Raw genomic sequence first — 17,944 nt, forward strand, 5'->3', positions numbered from 1 at the left:
GATGAGCGACCCCGCTGATCCTGAAAGGCCCTGTGTTAGTTCAGTGTTTACATCACATTCCCCAGCAATTTTTAGCTTGAAAAATAATAACCAATGGAGGGCAATAACAGCCTGTTTGAAACTTTGCATTAAGTGGGTGGAGTCAAGCAGCAACTGGTCGGACCTGGTTGGTGTTATCTCGGATGAAGGCTGATAGAGGGAGATCTCTTTTGGCATTACCCAACACTGCCACAGATGCAGCTGGGAATCCAAGCATTGTGGAGCAGCAGAGGGTGAGCATCCCTGTGCCACATGCCCTTGGAGGGCAGGCACAGAGCTGTCCTGCTTCTCTCCAGGCTCCTCAAAGAGTTTCTGCAAGGTTTGCCACAAGCAACTGAGAGGTTGACCCTGAGAACTTGCTCTGAGCCTTGCCAAGGTAAAATGGGATGCACTGGAGCCAAGAACATCTAAGGAACTGAAATAAGGATCATGGTCAAGAGGGTATTTGGTGAGTGGCTGGAGGAGAGGAGATGGAAGCAGGATGTGCTTGAACCTGCACCTGGTTTCACAGGGATGAACTCTTTGGTCCTGACAGTGTGTTATGGATTTCAGGGGAGCAGGGCTCTGCCTGTGCAGCACTGGTTGGATGATCTGGGCATTACATTAGATTTTTAAAGAATAATCTATTTTCCTTTGAAGATAAGTTGCTCATGGTAGCAGTGAGACTGACTTAAAAGACTTTCCCTGCTTCACCTTGGAGCAAATGATGGGTTCCATTTACCCCCGTGCTTACCTATCAGCTGGTGATTAAGTGATCAGGCAGATGAGGGCTGATAAGCATGCATGGCTGATAGCAGTGATCAAAATGAGTTTTCAAGACCATCTGTATGATTTATAAGCACAAAATAAGTTTGTTCTTGGGTTGTTTTGTTTAAATGCATTAATCATTAATGATTGCAAAATCATTGTAGCAGTTCTGTGAGTAACTTTTCTATGAAATCCTAGGACAAATTTCAGTCTGTAATATGTTGTTGCAAGTCCTGTTAGAATTTAATTTACGTGCCCATAAAGTGCAGCTCTACAGAGAAAAAAAGTTTCTGTTTGTCAAGGACAAGAAGATGATCTTTAGGGATTCCCAAAGGATATCCTGATCATGCAAAATCTCCATGGCAAACAGAAATAATCCCAAAGCTATTTTTTTGAAATCTCACTATTTTTGAGGAGGAGTTGCTTTTTTTGGATCTAACTCAGTAAATGACTGAAATACTGAGTTTTGAGGGGTTTTAAGGGGTTAAGGGAGCCCTTAGGTGAATTCCGGATTCTAATTTCAATTACGTTTGAATTGTGTTCTTCTTCACTTCAGATGCTTGCAGTATGGATCACTGCTCTTTTTCTTCTCAGTGCAGCCAGAGGTAAGACATATAATGAATCAAGTCTATAAAGAGTAAAAATGATGTGCAACTTACACCAGGATACCTGCATTCTAGAAAAAAACCTCTTCATTTGAATGGATTTAACCTAGTTCTTCATTAGGACCACTGAGTCATGTCTTTACCACGTTTAACTCATTACTTTCTAATTCTGTAAAGGTTTTTTGCAGCTAGTAAACAGAGTGGGAATCAGAAAGGTATTTTTATATGCAAATTGATACTGAAATTCTTCCAGAACATTTCCTACCCTCAACTCACTCATGGTAGCTACAACCCTGGTAATGAGAGCCTAGGCACCTACTCTTCACAGTGCTATGCAGAGAACAAGAAAATAGTCTTGGTCCAAAATACCTCTTTAATGACAGGAAAGAATGGACTTTTCAATGGCAATAAAATTTTCTTGGGATTTCACAACTGTTGTGCTATAACAGTGTGGAAGGATGACAATTAATGGCAACACCCCCATGTCATATTTGCACCATTACTGCATTAAATGCACAATAGAAATTGTGAAACTGGTCCTTCAGGCACAGACCACACATCCTGAGGCTGTGCTTTGCTCTAGGCTTCCACTCAAATTCCACTTTATTGCTTCCACTAAAATCTTATGGTGATGAAAAAAATAAGGGAGATGTTTAATGCCTGTTGTGGAGCAAGCAGACGTATCTATTTTAATGTTTTTGTTTCTTTTTGCTCCCTCATGAGCTGTTGCACAAGAAATAACAATTCAGATAATCCCTGGAGTTTAGGACTGATTTAAGGGATTACTCTGTGCTGACAGCAAAAGCTGATTTCTTCCCTGAATCAAGATTTTATTGTCTTTTTCTAAGGGCTGTGTTAACAATATGTAGAACCAAACATATCCTGAGCTCACCAGGCTGAGCTCCAGGCTCTGTTTGCAGCAGGAAACACCCCTGAAGTTCAAGTCCTTGCTGCAAACACCTGAGCACAACTGAGCCCCTTAATGAAAAATGCTCAGAAGTGCCATCCCAATCTAAATCAGGCTTGTCTGGCTTTCCTGGTGTAAACCCTCTCCTGCCAGCTTCGTGTGCAGAACCTGTGACACTCCCAGAGCACAAATATCTCTTTCTTTGTGCACCCCAGGAAGGGAAGTTTGCTACAAAAGGCTTGGATGCTTTTCAGACAGCCCCCCATGGGCTGGGATCCCGGGGAGACAACTGGCAGGCTTGCCCAGCTCTCCAGATGCTGTGAACACAAATTTCCTCCTATACACCAGAGATAACATGGTGAAATACCAAGTAAGAAAATGCTTTGTTTTGAAATACTGACAGTGTACAATACATTCAATAAATTGTAGGGACAGTTTCTTTTCTCACATATTTTGCTCATATGACGGCTGGGAGAACCTCCAATTCTATGTTAGACACATGATAATTTTCTTCCATCTTTTTTCCTTTTTCCTCATTTCAGCTCCCTGAGGAGCCAGGTATATTTACAACATATTAATCACAGCCCTCTAACACAAGTTATTACAGGTAAAAGGCTCCAGAATTAAGGGGTTTTATATAAATGGCAGTCACAATCAGTGGAGGTGTTTATTCAGTCACTTCAGAATAAGTCCAACTCCTCCAGATGAGAGGGCCTATGAGGTTTTAACAAATCAATCTTTCACTGAGGGTGAGATGTCTGCTAATTAGTTCATGCCATCCTGCTTTTAGGTCAACAAAACCATAAAAAATTTGTAAGAGCTAATACTCAAAATTTCTTTTAAAGAAAATAATGTCTTCTTTCTCAATACACACCAAAATACCTACAGCTTCTGAATTTGTAAGCCTCGTGGGCTTTCCCATGAAATATAAATGAAGCAATTAAGGTCTTATCTTCAAATGAAAAAAGTAAGAAAAATAGGTATAGTTTCAAAGTCAACCACCTAATACCTTTCCAGAAGATGCTATCTTTGCATATCTATTGCCAAGTTTGATAAAATCTGGTATTTACATGGCATGTTGTACCAGTGTATCACAAAGCATTGTGCAGAAGATGCCAGTATCATTAGTTCAATTAACCAGAGGAAGTGAAGCATTTGTTGAAGTGATTAATTGATTAAATGAAACTTGAAAGGCAGTTTAGGAATGAGAAATAAGAACCATCTCCTCCGGGTCTAGAACTATGCCTTAACCATTGGGGCACTCTGCCCTTTTTCAAAATGTACAGTGGGATGGAACAGTCATATCCCTGTTGTGTTTGTTGGTTGTTTGGTTCTTTTGGCACAGAAAATTTCAGCTACAAATCCTTCAACTATAAAAGCTTCGAACTTCCAAGTGCACAGGAAAACTCGTTTCATTATCCACGGCCACCTTGCCGGAGCAGATCTCCCCTGGATAACAAGCATATGCAGGGTAGGTATGACTAGTGTTTGACAGTCATTTTGCTTGTATTTGAAAGTCTAAATATCCACATCTGGCTTAAAATTGCCATGTAAAATTTGCACCTCTGTTCTCTTGTTAACTCAGGGAGCACAAAAGTCAGAATGAAGCCCGGTTCCACATGACCACTGTCTTGTTCCTGGCTAGGAGAATAGTGCACTTCAGCCTTCTCCTTAATGCCCTTTTGCTGCATTCACCCCCGCAGGGAAAGCTATAATAAATTGATTTTTCAATTCCTTGCCAATAATAAAGGGGGAAAAAAGAGTGAGTTTTCTCACCTCAGCAAAAGGTCACAATAAACGTGTCAGTTTGAGTGACACATTTGATCTAATAAAACCAGAATGCTTTGTTCAGCAGATTGGTTTCATTCTACTCTGGCACATTTCAAAAATGAAATTGTTTCAAAATAAAATACAAAATCAGAAAGTTCTATTGGCAGAAGTGTCTAAATAGAATATTTTGGTTATAATCTATGAACTTCACTGCTGAGCAATTCAAGCACAAATTTGAGAATTCTTTTAGATGATCCAAGCATAAAAATTTTGAAGAATAAAGCTTGGACCTATTTTGGTAACAGGGGTACTGTCATTAAGAGAAGTTGGTACCTTAGAGCCAACCAGGGCATCTAGAATGGAAATAAAGCTGAAGGAAGCTTGTGAGTGTCCTCTAATCACTGGTTCCACTCTGCCTCCTTGTGTTGATCTTCAGCATCAGTAGGAATTACTAGAGATGTGTCATCACCGGTTACACAAACAAAACAAAATACAGTTTACATATGCCCTGCTACAATTGTAATTAATGCCTGTTCCCTTCTCCTCTGTTCTTTTCCTGTTCTCCACCAGTTCATGTTTCACTCTGAAGATGTGAACTGCATTTTGACAGACTGGAGGGGTGGCTCCAGTGGTCTGTACACGGACGCCGTCAACAACGTCCGCATTGTGGGGGCTGAGCTGGAGTACCTGGTGAACTTCCTGGAGGTAAAAAATATCCCTGGAATGTGCACAGTCCACATAAATGTCGTGCTCAGAGTGGCACCTTTAGGTTTGATTCAATAGAGCCAGGAAGAACAAGAAGTACCCAGTAAAGTAGGTCCAATCCCTGGGCTCTAATCCCACACAAATGAAAATATCTGCTTCAGTGTCATAACTGATTTTGAAAAACTGACATGACTTTTCAGCAGTTCAGAAGGTTTAAAAATCTGAAGTGAAAAATTAAATCCCCTAGATATAGTGTATCGGGATAAGATGGTAAATAGCCATGAACACCCTGAAAATGAAGAGGGATGGGATAATTGGGGAATTGCTTCTCTTTAGGTAGAGATCCCATCACCCAGAACTGTAACTTTCCACCAGAACACTCATCTCCATTGCCCAGTGATCTGCCCATGTCCTGGCACTGCAGGGGGACATGCTGCAGTGCCACTTGTATACCCACACTGTTTTTTTCTCCTTTCCATAAACCTTCACAGAAAGAGTATGGCTACTCTCCTGCCAACATCCATTTCATCGGCCACAGCCTTGGAGCGCACGTTGCAGGGGAGGCAGGGAGGAGGAAGCCTGGCATTGGAAGAATAACAGGTACTGCAGCTATTTCAGCTGATAAAACTTTCTATTTTCACTCAACTTAAGAGATCTGAAGAGTCCCTGCTGCTTTATAAACATACAATACAGAATGCAATGTGCTGGTTTGTCATAAATAGCAGTGTCCAGCCAGCACGGTGGCACACAAGTCGTGACACAGTCACACATTGCTTTCTTTTAAAAACTCACAATTTTCTGCTTTCTTTCCCAGTCAGTTCTTTTCTCTGCATAGACATTGCTTTGTCTAAGCCATGCACACAGTGAGCAGTCACACGAGCAACTCAGGGAAACTGGGGTCAGAGCTGTGTTTCTTTATCTCCAAAGAGACCTCACTGACACTGAAGGGATACCATTTTCAACCAAGATATTCTGGAAATAAAAATAGACTTGTTGCCAAATAAAAATTCATAAATAAATCTATGTGTTCAGAGTAACATATGAAGATTTCATATTTTCCAATAAAATGATGAAAAAACACCAATAAACCAAATCTCTTCTTATATCATTGTTCCCAAAAGTAAACCAAGCAGCCAGCAGCATTTTACTGTGCTGCAATGCCTTCAGTCAGCTTTCTATTAATACCTTGCCTGTTTTTCTAGCTGTGGACCACAAAATGGATTTTTTTAATGTTAAGGCAGAAATGTAATCACATATATAGCATACATAACCTGTGTGTGGTGATATATATAGTATTATTTACTCAATCAGATGTCTCTCCATTCATTTAGGTTTGGATCCAGCTGGGCCCCTTTTCCAGTACACTCCTCCAATGGTTAGGCTGGATCCTTCAGATGCAAAATTTGTTGATATAATTCACACTCATGCTGGTCATCTTTTCTTTGACTTTGGTAAGTTTTCGTTGAAAGGCTGCCATTGGCACACAGGTTGGCTACAGAACACCTGGGATTGATCTGCCAGGATCCATTGTGCATTTCAGCTCCAGGGATTCTTCAGACTTGTGGCCACCTGGATTTTTACCCAAATGGTGGGAAGAAGATGCCAGGATGCAGGCAGCTTCGTGTGCCTCCTGCAACTCGGGATATCAATGACCTGATGAGAGGTAAATGTATTTTAAAGAAGCAATACCTCATTATAAGTTACAGGTAGAAACAAAGGCTAGGATAAGGTAAGACCTTTCTATAGTTCAGATTTGGGATAGGAAGACAATACTCAAAAATGGAACATTTAAAGCTGCCTCTGAAATACCCTCCAATATTCATTTGCACTAAACAAGGCAAATTCTAGATGAAAACTTCAGTTAAAGCAGGCAAAATTGTGCATCACAAGCTTTCTAAGAGCCTGCTACTGTGCTGACAGGCTGAACTCAGTGGGAATTCCTCACATGAAGGACTGGTAACATTTCATCCATGGATAATCCAGAAATGAGTGTTTTAAAATCGGAGCTCTTCTTCTCCCTAGGAAGATATTACTCCCAATATTAGTGGGATTCATGCATGTCATCAAGCTTTAGTCTCTTCAAAGGGAACAGCCCAAGGTCAGAAATATAAAAGATGATAAAATGACTGCTCTGTTAGTAGTTCTTCAAAGAAACTTGGACATTTAATCAGAATTACCCTGGGATCCAGTACAATAGATCCACAAAATCCTGTCTTCTGATCCTAGCATACAGAAATGAGAACATCTGTTATTCACAGCTAAATGGTTTGAAATCCCTACCACTAGTTAAATAATTTGCTTTCAAAAATGCTCTCCCTTAGAACTGGTCGAGAACTTAGTAACAAAGAGCACTGCAAGCTGGCTGTGCTCAAAGTTACTTGGAACAAAAACACTTTCCATTTGGAATGCATAAAAATGTCTGCCTTTAAATCAAAAACATAAATATTTTTCCAGAGGCATTTCACAAGGCTCTTTGCAATGTTTAGGCATGAAGGAGAAACTCAGCTCTATTGAACACAAGCAGATGGAGTTGGTTGTTCAAGAAGCTCTTAAAAATAGAGACAGCCTTAACTCCCTCTTCTTGGTTAAACCTTACTTTGTTTGGTAACCTCTCTATTGTTTGCTAATGTTTACATTTATGTAGTGGTTTTATGCATGAAGTGCTTTAGAAATAATATTTAGTGACTTTTTCCCTACAGTTTTTGATGCAGTAGAAAGACTATAGGTGTTAAGTGAATTTGCCACTAACATAAATTGAGCCAGCTGTAAGAGCTGAGGGTTTAAAAGCACAAACCCTTCTGAATTAAAGAAGGAGCTACTAAGAAAACATACTCAGGAAGCCTTGTTGATGCAGATTATTTCCAAGAAAAACAGACAAGTACTTTTCAGAGAGATTTTAGTGTGGGGTTTCTTTTCTTTCCTTATGGAAGGAACAATGTGTCAACTGGTCAACACCAGCTGGTCTATCTTTAAGATGCATAAATATTGCCATTGGGGGAAATTTTGATTTCACTACAACCTGTGCTAGCTTGCAACTACTTCAGTGCCTCCCAGACTTCCCGCTGTGGTTTGGTGAGCCCCCACCACACGCTGAAGTGGAATAAAGCACATTTTTATACAAACAACCTAACTTGAGTATATGGATTTTTGATAAAGAAGAGACCTCGGAATCAAGGAAGACAACATTTGCTATAAGGGACGTGTAAATGTAACCCAAACAGCACTTCCTCCTTTCCTTACTGGCTGCTCGTAAATTTCAGTCTGATGGGAAATGTACTTGTTTCAAAGAGTTCTGACAAAATCAAGGACACACTGCCAAATATCCTGCTTTTCAGAGGATTTCATAGAATTGCTATCAAATGATTGCAGATTTTCTAGTGCTTAAAAACACCAAAAGCCACTGAATTTATAATAATTGCTAAAATTACCTTTAATTCTAGAAATCAGTGGAAACTGTGATTTTACAGAATACCATGTTGTGATAACTGTAAGAAAAGGAAAACTATTTCATTGTAACTACTACATGCTTTACAAAAACTGTGGCTATGAAATATTCCAGTCTTTGAGATATCAAAGGGGAACATCCCCAAATGCTTCTTGTTTCACCTTGTGCATCTCCATCTCTGTTAAAAACTACCTCTTTCCAACAGAAAATAATATATGTAGGCATAAGTACACTGCCTTACTACAAAACCAAATATTTCACAACTTAAATGTCTTTTAATCATTGCTATTTCTTTTACCTGAGACATCACTATATGTGCTTTTGAGGAAAAGAGACCCCAAAATGTTTCTTTGGCATGGATTTTATGTTAGTGTATTGCTTTAATCACTTTTTCCCTGCTGGGTTTTTTGGTGGTTTGGATTTTTTCCCCAGCATACAGATCTTTTGGATGTGGACATAAAAGAAGCCTCAGGTATTATGCTGAGAGCATCATCACTCCAAATGGATTTGTTGGGTACCAGTGTGACACATACCGAGATTTTGTGTTGGTAAGTACCAGGTCTGGATTTATCTGAGGGCCTACAGCCCTGCCCTTCTTCTTTTAATAAATCCTGGGACAACTTCTACATTCGGGATTATGGGATGTGGGCACAGGGGACATTCAGAACCACTGACTACCTTCATTCAGACCATACCCAAACCCAAGCAATTTCCCAATGGAGAAGGGATGATGATAATTCTGCCTTTTTAAAATCAAATACACAAATAGCCAAAGGTCCACAGTTAGAACAGAACCTCCCACATATCAATACTGAACTACCTAAATACAGCAGAGCTATTTTTTCTGACTGCAATTAATCTGCTTTCATGCTCATCTTTTTTTACCTTTTTTTTAAAAAGATGTCAAGGTCTTGATCTGATTGATCTGTGTAGGTAGATTGAATTCATTAAGGCTCTGCATGGGAATAAAGGATAAAGAGCTGACAGAACAAATCCCAGATGGAAAGCACAACCTTCCTAAATTCCTAAATTCCAGTGTTCCTAAACATAAATGTTTTTACCATATGAGTGAGATATTCAGCCAGACCCGCTTGGAAACATGGTTATCCATCCCATAACCAGCAGAAAACCTTCCAGTGGACCCTATGAAAGATGAATATATTACCTGGATTTTACAGATCAGGTAGCAAGGCACCACACTCTTTATGGTATTTACTTATGGTCCCTGAAAGACCACAAGGAATCAAGCCAGATTTCCAACCTGTTTCTCTCTGATTTTCAACAAGAAATAAGATGACTGACCACCTCAACTCCTGTTTAAACCACAGTGATAAATACTGAAGATATGATCTGAACTGAGAAGCAAGGACCTACAAAAACCCAAACAAACAAACAAAAAACTGGGAAAAAGCTGAAATACCCTAATTTCCTAAAATTCAAGAAGTGAGATTAAAATAGATGAATGTCTTATGACGCACATTTTTATTTTCCCCTCAGGGAGACTGCTTCCCATGTCCAGAAGAAGGATGCCCACTGATGGGTCATTATGCTGATAAGTTTTTACATAAAACTGAAAAAGAACAGCAAAAGGTTTATTTAAACACAGGGCCCTCCCCTCCATATGCTCGTAAGTGCTCATTTTGTGGTGTGTTCTAAAATAGCAATAAATTATGTGTGAAAAAGGACCTTACACTTCTGCAGAACTGCTGCAGTTAATGAGTTGCACTCAATAAAACATCTAGAATTTTAGGTGCTAGGAACATGCAGTACCAGCATTATTTGGGAAAGCTGAGATAATTGTAAAAACAGATCAAATGATGCTCACCCTTGGGTTAAACTTGATAATTACATGATGGCTTCAAAAATTCTATAAAGCTGAAATTGGGAGGAATTTTATGCTGGAAATGCATAATTTCAATTTTTTAAATGTTGCATTGTTTTTATTGGCAAAATTTATAAAACTGGAGCATTTCAGGATATTTTTGCCAAGCTTATCAAGTCAAAATGGCAGAGAGCAACAAGAAATACAATTTTAGTTATGATCAATACAAAAACAGCCACAGGACTGGGGAAATAGGAAAATTAATAAATGAACTGCAATTTATCACAGGTGTTTTTTGCTTTTAAGTGTGTTTGTGCAATCCTTTTCTCTCTCTTAGAGACACTGAAACATATAAGAAATTTAACCTTTAGGAAAGAAATCTCCTTACAACTGTAATCCATTTGATTTTGCTTCCCAAGGCTGGCGAAAAGAGATACATGTCAAAGTGTGTGCAACAGAAGCCATGAAGGGAAATATAGATGTAGCCTTGACTGGAACTAATGGGTTCAGAAAAAAATATACCATTGACAAGTAAGTTTAATGTGGCTGCTGGAAACGTGGCTCTACCACTGTTAGCACATGGAATGTGTGCACAGCTTTTTTTTACATGCATCACCTTGTTCCGTGTGGTCTGTGATTTACACTGTAATAAAAGCAGCTGATAAATGATGGAAGCTCCCTGTGCTGCAGACTGTGGTAAAAATCTGTTTGCTGGTCCCTCTTGCTCTGTATTTTCTTCTTTTTTTTTTTTTTTTTCCTGAGGTTGATGGTAGCCCAGCAAAGTGGGCAAGAGCTCTGTGGCTGCTGCTGGACTCAAACAGGATTTGGTGATCTCTGAGAATACAAAGAGTTCAGTGCTGAACAGTCATCCAATTATCCCCTCCTCTGGGGAATATGTGAATAAGAAAGTTGCAGCTTGCCCTTGAATTGTGCTGGAATATGAGATTCCTGTCCACTCAGCCTGGCCTTTTCCAGTAAATGTGAATTTAAATCTCAATAAACAGATGCTGGTCAGCATCCCAGCTTCAATATTACAAAACCAACCTCCCCTGTGTTTGGACACAGCCTCATTACTGGTCTGTACCAGGAGTACCTTTGGCTATAAATACACCACTGCAGCAATAAACCCACAGATAATTTCAATGTTAATGTCACATTGCAGTGTGTGTTCTGTTGGAGTGAACAGTGATAGCACAGAAGGCACAAATGTAAACTATAATTTTCAATTTCCTTCATGGTTGAGAGCAGCCAGAAACACTGAGAGAACTTTTTGACTTGGATTTATTTGAAGATAGATCTTATTTTTCAAAAGTAATGTGTAGAATAAATCATGGTGATACTGACAAAGGCTGTGCTAACTGATATGTGTTTTCATCCTGAAAGGCATGGGAATTTCAGCAAATCTATAAAAAAACCTCATAAAATTGCAGCAGTAGTATTCAAAGCCCCAACTCTCATGGCACCCCTCAGCTCATCTCCCTTATTCCCTATAGTCAAGTTTTCTTTTCCCCCTCATTTGTGTAGAACATTGAGCATCACTTCTGTGCTTTTCTTTTGGCAGGGGAACTTTCAAACCAGGCAACACATACTTGAACTACATTGATACAGAAATTTCTGGGAACATTTCAAAAGTTGAGTTTCTCTGGAAAAAGCAACTAGGTCATGCAGACAGAGGCTGCATGGGAGCTGAAGAAGTCAGAATAATATCTGGGGAAACTGGAAATATGTAAGTACATCACCTAATGATGTAAGGGTTGAAGTTTTTCTCCTAAATTGAAGTTTCATGTGCCCAGCTCTCCATTGGCACATAGCACAGCACAAAAACACAGCTCTGCAGAATTCAACCCTGCACCTGCCTGGGCAGGGTGCTTCATGCTGACTCCAGCCTGAGCCAATGGGCTTGGCAGCCATAGACATCTGCAGGACATTGGATACACTTTTGGAACATACCTCTTGTTTAGTGACCAAAATTAATCCAGTTTATGCATCCACCTTAATGGATTCTTTGCTTCTTTTCTGCCAAGGTCAGGATTTAATGTGCGAGACAGTATTTCTTGTTTGGACTCAGATGTTTATAAGTTCATATCTATGTTACAATCTCACAAGCTGTGAGCTCTACAGTACTTTACTCTAACAAGGTAAAAAATGGCAATGCAACTCTCTCTACAAGGCCTTTTAAGGATAAACTGTCCAATTAAGAAATGACACTTAAATTATTTTTATTTTCAACTCAATAACCAACCACCCGTGCCCGCAGTGTGGACCTTTCTATCCAATTACACAAAACCACCCAAACCCATGGAAAATAAGGAGAAGAAGAAGGAGAAGGAGAAGATGAAGAAGAAGGTGAAGAAGAAGGACCAACCTCCACCCTAAAACCTCCATCTTGCTTTATATATTACTATATTCTAAAACCTTAAACTCCAAGTTTTCCACCCTGTGATATTACACACATCTATTCAAACTCCACACCCACAATCCCAGTTCTGCCATTCCATTTTGGAAGCCTTCCCCTCAGCCTCAGGTCAAATTCAATGTTCTTTTGATAGTCAGTGCCTGTCAGCACAGAAAGTCTGAAATTCTCAGCAACCAGGGTTCCAACACACCCCACTCTGTCATGTAAACCAAAGTGTGGTAAGTGGGAGAAATGGAGGGAGCAAATCCCTTCAAAAGCACTCTCCTGCCCCAGATGAAAATGCCAAGGGAGCCTGATCAAAAAGGCAAACACATCCTAAAAGTTAATAATTAGTCATGAACTAGTAAGTCTTAAAAAAAAAAAATTGATAACACACACTCTATGTTCTCAGTCTACTGGAACTTGTGCTTTGACCTAACATGAAATAAAAAACAGGGTTTACATTGATTCTGTTGGCTAGCTGCTATGAAAATGTCCCATTTTACTGACAAATATTTCCTTAAACTCTCTCCCCTTCCCAGGTCTGTGTTCTGTGGGTGTGGAGCTGTGCAGCCCAGAATGTGGCAAGCCCTGGCTCTCTGCTGAGGGCCAGGAATGCCTGGAGCCCTGCAGCAACCCTCACCAGCTGGAAGAGGACACTGCAGTCAGCAGCAAAGGGCTAACGAGGCTCCCTCAACAGACTTTGAGAAATTTATCCAGCCCTCTATAAAAACTCAATTTCCAAGTTAGTGCTGTCACCTTTTTCTCCACGCGGGGCAGCTGGAGAACTACGGCTGTGAACTACGGCTACAACAACAGAAAACACATATGTTACTAATAACCAGCTGAGACTCTTCTACAACTGAATCAGGCATCTCCTTTATCAAAACTGCATTGTACTACTGAGCAACTTGAATTTTCTGGCAGCCTTCAATAAGAAACTATTTTCTCTTTGCCAGTGAAACTGAATTTTCCACCTTTCCTTTGCCTTTGTGAAAATGCTGAAGTCAGACTTGAGCTACATCATTTGGATTAGCATTGCCACTGCAAATTTGTCAGCATTTTGATTGTACTGGTCAGCAAAACCACTAAGAGTTATCAGCATCAGCCAAAATAAGCTAAAGTTCTTTTGTTTCAACACAGGCTACCCACAAAAACTCTTTCCTTTTTTAATTACCAGCTGTTGTCTGAGGCATGCAACAGATTTCTGCCTCTGATGTGAGGTTTATTTGGGTGCAGAAATTAAGTGTATCAATCACATTGGGCAATTCTGTTGTGTCCCATCCTGGCAACCAGCTAGTCCAGAATGCTCCCAGCGAGGTTCCCCAGAAGGGGTTGGTGTGTTACACAAGGCTGAATGTGGCTGATGAACAGGTGTGTTTCAAATTATGCAGCAACACTTTTGAGATGTCAGAACCCTGTCACCTCCTGTGCAGTTTGCTGAAGGAGCTTGCTCAGGATATTTGATAAATCAGGTGTCTGCCTTCTCAGAGTCACTCTTCAATTCCCTTTATTTATCATCTCCCCATGAGCAGGGTGGGACCAGAAACCGTCTTGAGCAGGAAATTCATCCTTCTTTACCCCTTAAGGAAACTTCTTGGCAAGATTCCCTTCTTGAGCAAGAAGGGGCTCCCCTTTCATGTGCTCCCCTGGAGATATAAAAAAGCCCCAGGTACTTCTACACAGTTTGGAAATATCTGTAACTGGTAATTACAACATCTTGAACATCCTCCATAAACCACGCATGGCTCTGCCCCAGAGTTGCACAAATTAAGGAGACTCTATTCTTTTGCCTTTCTTACAGTCAGGAACTGAAGCAAAATAAATGGAAATATTTTCCTCAGGATCATAAAAACCTGTGCATCAGGGACAGGAAGTGGGTTTTATGGCAATAACAGGAGTGTGATCAGTGCCATGTAAGGCATCACTCTTCACAGGAAGGAAACAAAGTCCTGTTGGACTCAAGACTTCTTTACAGCCCATCCTCTCCTGCCTCCATACTTGACTGCGCCCCTTTTGCAATTCTGAAAACTAATTTGATGTTTTTATCAATAATAAATAATATTCTTTCAAAAATACAAGTTTCACTTTGTTTAATTTTAAGCTATAGATGTCAACAGCGTTCTGACAATTGTGACAGCTCATTTAGGCTGCTGACTTGTGCTACAAGCGTGGTACAGCTGATTAGACCACTTAAAAAGATGGCTTTTCTCACCCAACTTTTTCAGCTAAAACTAGAACATTACATTAATTTCTTCCCCTTGTGTTGTTCTGTTTTCATTCTTGTCGTGTGCTATTTCTTGAGTTAATTTTTATTCTTTGGTATAGTTGACAGCAACACTGCCCTTCTTTGCTTATATATTTTTAGACAGAACAAGAGAGATTTATTTTTATGAGATAAAGGTGAAAAAACACACACTGACAGCACCTGAGTGATGCTGGTGGCAAATAATCTTCCTCCTTGTTTCTTGTATATAAAATTTAAAATTCTTCCTAGTATGAAATTTTTGGATATTATCACTTCATATTAATGGTGCTAGTCCAAATAATGCAAGGGTTTGATATTTCATGAGAAAATCTGCCTTTGACAAAGCTCTGGACAGGCAATTCCTTCCTATCTTTAAAACAAGGCAAGCCATCTTTTCAGAACAATTTAAATTGAATCTTTAAAATGTCAAGCGAGACACACCACTCCATATGTTTGGCTGTCATGTGGAAAGGTAGTGCTTTTTAAAATCAAACATGCCTCATTTCTCCAGGGGTTTAAAGGACATACTATGATTTGCATTCTGTCTTTTACATTACTTAAATATTGTGCCAAACTATAGGTGCTTCAGAATTACAATACAAATTTAATTTTATACTCCTTAAACATGTGTTCACTACAAAAATTATGCCGAAGGTAAATTGATAAGAAAGCCATTATGAAGCTTTCAGCCTCAGGCACTTTGCTCTCTCAGGGCACTCTTTTGACAATGGGGTAACATAAAACAACTACACAAACAAACCTCTTAAGTCTTTTATGGAAAAAGGGACAGCAATATTTAGCAATCCAAAATATGAATTATCTGGTCCACTTACATTATCTTTATGTACTTTATATGTTACAAAAAAAATAATTTTGGAAGAAAACACGTTTGTCATAAAGGCATATATGCAGGTGAGCTGAAGAGACTACAAGGGCCATTTTGGTCAGAATTCTCTGATAACAAAAATAAAATACTCTACTGCATAGCACAGCAGCTTCTCTTCTTTCCAAAATCACAGCCTATCAAAATGCCTCTCCTAAATATTTGTGAGCCCAGAACTAAAATAACAGCAATAATAAAAATTAACTAAATAGGAACAATAGACAGAGACCTCAGCGTTCAGATTGGGCAGTTGTCTCTTTTCCTACTTTTGATCCTATCATAATCTGTGACTTTTTAGATTTTTTTTTCATGCTACTCTAATCCACCACAATAAATTGATTAAATCTTTGCAAAATAACCAGAAGTTTGCAGGAATAAGCCTTCCAGGATCTTCTGGTCTTTCATCTTTGTTTTGTTTTTTTCCTACAACATGTTCTAGTTCTCAAATATCTGCCTGTTATACTGAAGATTAAAAAAAAAAAAAAAAAAAAAAAAAAAAAAAAAAAAAAAAAAACCCCCCAAAAAAACCCACCAAACCTTTGGAAGGTAACTTTTCAGAGACTTTAATGCAGTCAGGGTATTTTGTGAAGCCCCTGGGTCTCATAGTTGTTCGACAGGCTGCTGGGACAGAAGCAAAACCAAAAATCTTTGCGCATTCCCAACATTTATTTGAGTTACTCTTCCATAACCAAAGCTGACTGGAGTTGGAGTTGCCACTAAACAACTGACCTATCTCTGACCTATCAGTAAATCTATCTGGGTGCAGTCTCCACAAAACTTGGGGCTTTCTTGTTGTCCTTTTGTCATTGCACAGTGTCAGGGACTTTGTAATTTCAAGTAGTCTCCAAGCTGCTTTAAGTTGCTCTGTTTCCAGTAATTAGGGAGCAGAAGTTGATAGCATGCCCAAATCTATTTCTGTGGCATATTTCCAGGACAAAACAGAGCCAATAATCTTTATCTTCAAATATCAAGGATATAAAACTTCCAGAAGGAACATGCCTCATCACCAGCCCTCGCACAAACAGAGCACGCCCACGTTGCTGTGCTGAGGAGCACAAACCTCTCCCAGCTGCCACAAGGGTCTTGCAACACAGGAAGCATAAGCAATATGTGAACATACAGGCTGGCAGTGGTGTCATCCCAGAGTTTTTTCCTTTTTTTTTGACGCTAGGAATGCTGGGGGCCAAATGTTGATGTTCAGAGCTCTAGAGGATTAGCTTTGTTCTGAGCCACTGGGCCATAGGTGAGCTGCTCAGAGCCACGCTTTTCTCAAAATACATATTCAAGATTTGCATCTGCTTTTCAGTTTCCAAGGCAAATCTATACTTATTCCCTTTATCTCACCCGATTTGTTCAAATAAGTTCAATACTCTAGCATTAATAGGAGATAAAGCATTCAGAATAATGAACTTCACTCTCTTCCCTTAAAGTCTGCCCATTACTTGTAAAGAAAATCTGACTGTCCCTAAGGACCCCCCCGTTGCCTTGGGTTACTTTCATCATCTGCTCTAAAACTCCCTTTTCTGTTTGCTTCAAATACTATATATCAAAATACTATATCTATTTGCTTCAAATACTATAAATCTCCAGCTCACAAAACCAATAGTTAATATTAGCTTTGCTTGCTTTGAGTGATTTAATTAACAGCCAGCATGTATTATGGAAAATCATAAATATTTATAACTTCCAAAACATTCTTTTATTTGCTGCTGTGTGATACTGGAAAGGACATACTAAGGTAAATTGGGTTTGTCTCAATTCAATTTAAAATTTGTTCCCTTGACCAGAAAGAAAACACTGGAGTTAAACAATGGAAATATGAAGCACATATCTTATTCTTGGCTCTGCCACTCAAATATTGCAGGTAAGATTCTCCAGTGAGCTGAGTGGTCTTTGTCTGTGCATATTAGCAATTCTCTAGAGGATGGAATGCACAAAGCTACTTCCAGATGACCTCCATCCAAGCTAAGAAATTCATTAACCATCTTCAATCTAAAATTGAAATGAGAGCAAGAAAAATGTTGTTTTTACAGTTTTATACACTTATCCTTCTATGAAAGCCACAGTAATTTATATATTGCTGCACTTGAAACACAGTTTCTGAGATTACTTTGGAGAACATGATTCTCAGTGAGTGTTTTGATTCTCTTTTTCCTACCTATGTGAATGCCACTGCTTCCAAAAAGGATTTATGTCCTTGATAATTCTCAAGCTGACATTTATAAAACCACTGGATGTGTTCACTTGCACATTGTCAGAGGCAGCTGCAAAAGCCAGACTTTTCTTCCTGCCCACTAAAATCTGTTTTCCTCTTAAGACATAGAAACAGGCTCAGAAAAAAATTACCATTCTTAAAAGGAGCTGCGCCTCAACAAGCC

The 17,944-nt window shown here is 39.3% G+C and overlaps 1 protein-coding gene across 1 annotated transcript; it reads left to right on the plus strand.

The window, feature by feature from the left end:
- Window positions 1-1,342: 1,342 nt before the first annotated feature.
- On the plus strand, window positions 1,343-14,066 carry LOC119702884 (pancreatic lipase-related protein 2-like). Its single transcript, XM_038141546.1, has 12 exons — window positions 1,343-1,391; window positions 2,514-2,668; window positions 3,644-3,769; window positions 4,639-4,773; window positions 5,265-5,373; window positions 6,105-6,224; window positions 6,314-6,436; window positions 8,651-8,766; window positions 9,716-9,845; window positions 10,460-10,571; window positions 11,602-11,766; window positions 12,978-14,066. Exons 1-12 carry the CDS (start codon window positions 1,343-1,345, stop codon window positions 13,039-13,041), a joined length of 1,404 nt encoding a protein of 467 aa, XP_037997474.1. The 3' UTR covers window positions 13,042-14,066.
- Window positions 14,067-17,944: the final 3,878 nt, after the last annotated feature.

Source organism: Motacilla alba, chromosome 6, assembly GCF_015832195.1.
Source record: "Motacilla alba alba isolate MOTALB_02 chromosome 6, Motacilla_alba_V1.0_pri, whole genome shotgun sequence".
In the NCBI taxonomy this organism is placed as follows: Eukaryota; Metazoa; Chordata; class Aves; order Passeriformes; family Motacillidae; genus Motacilla; species Motacilla alba.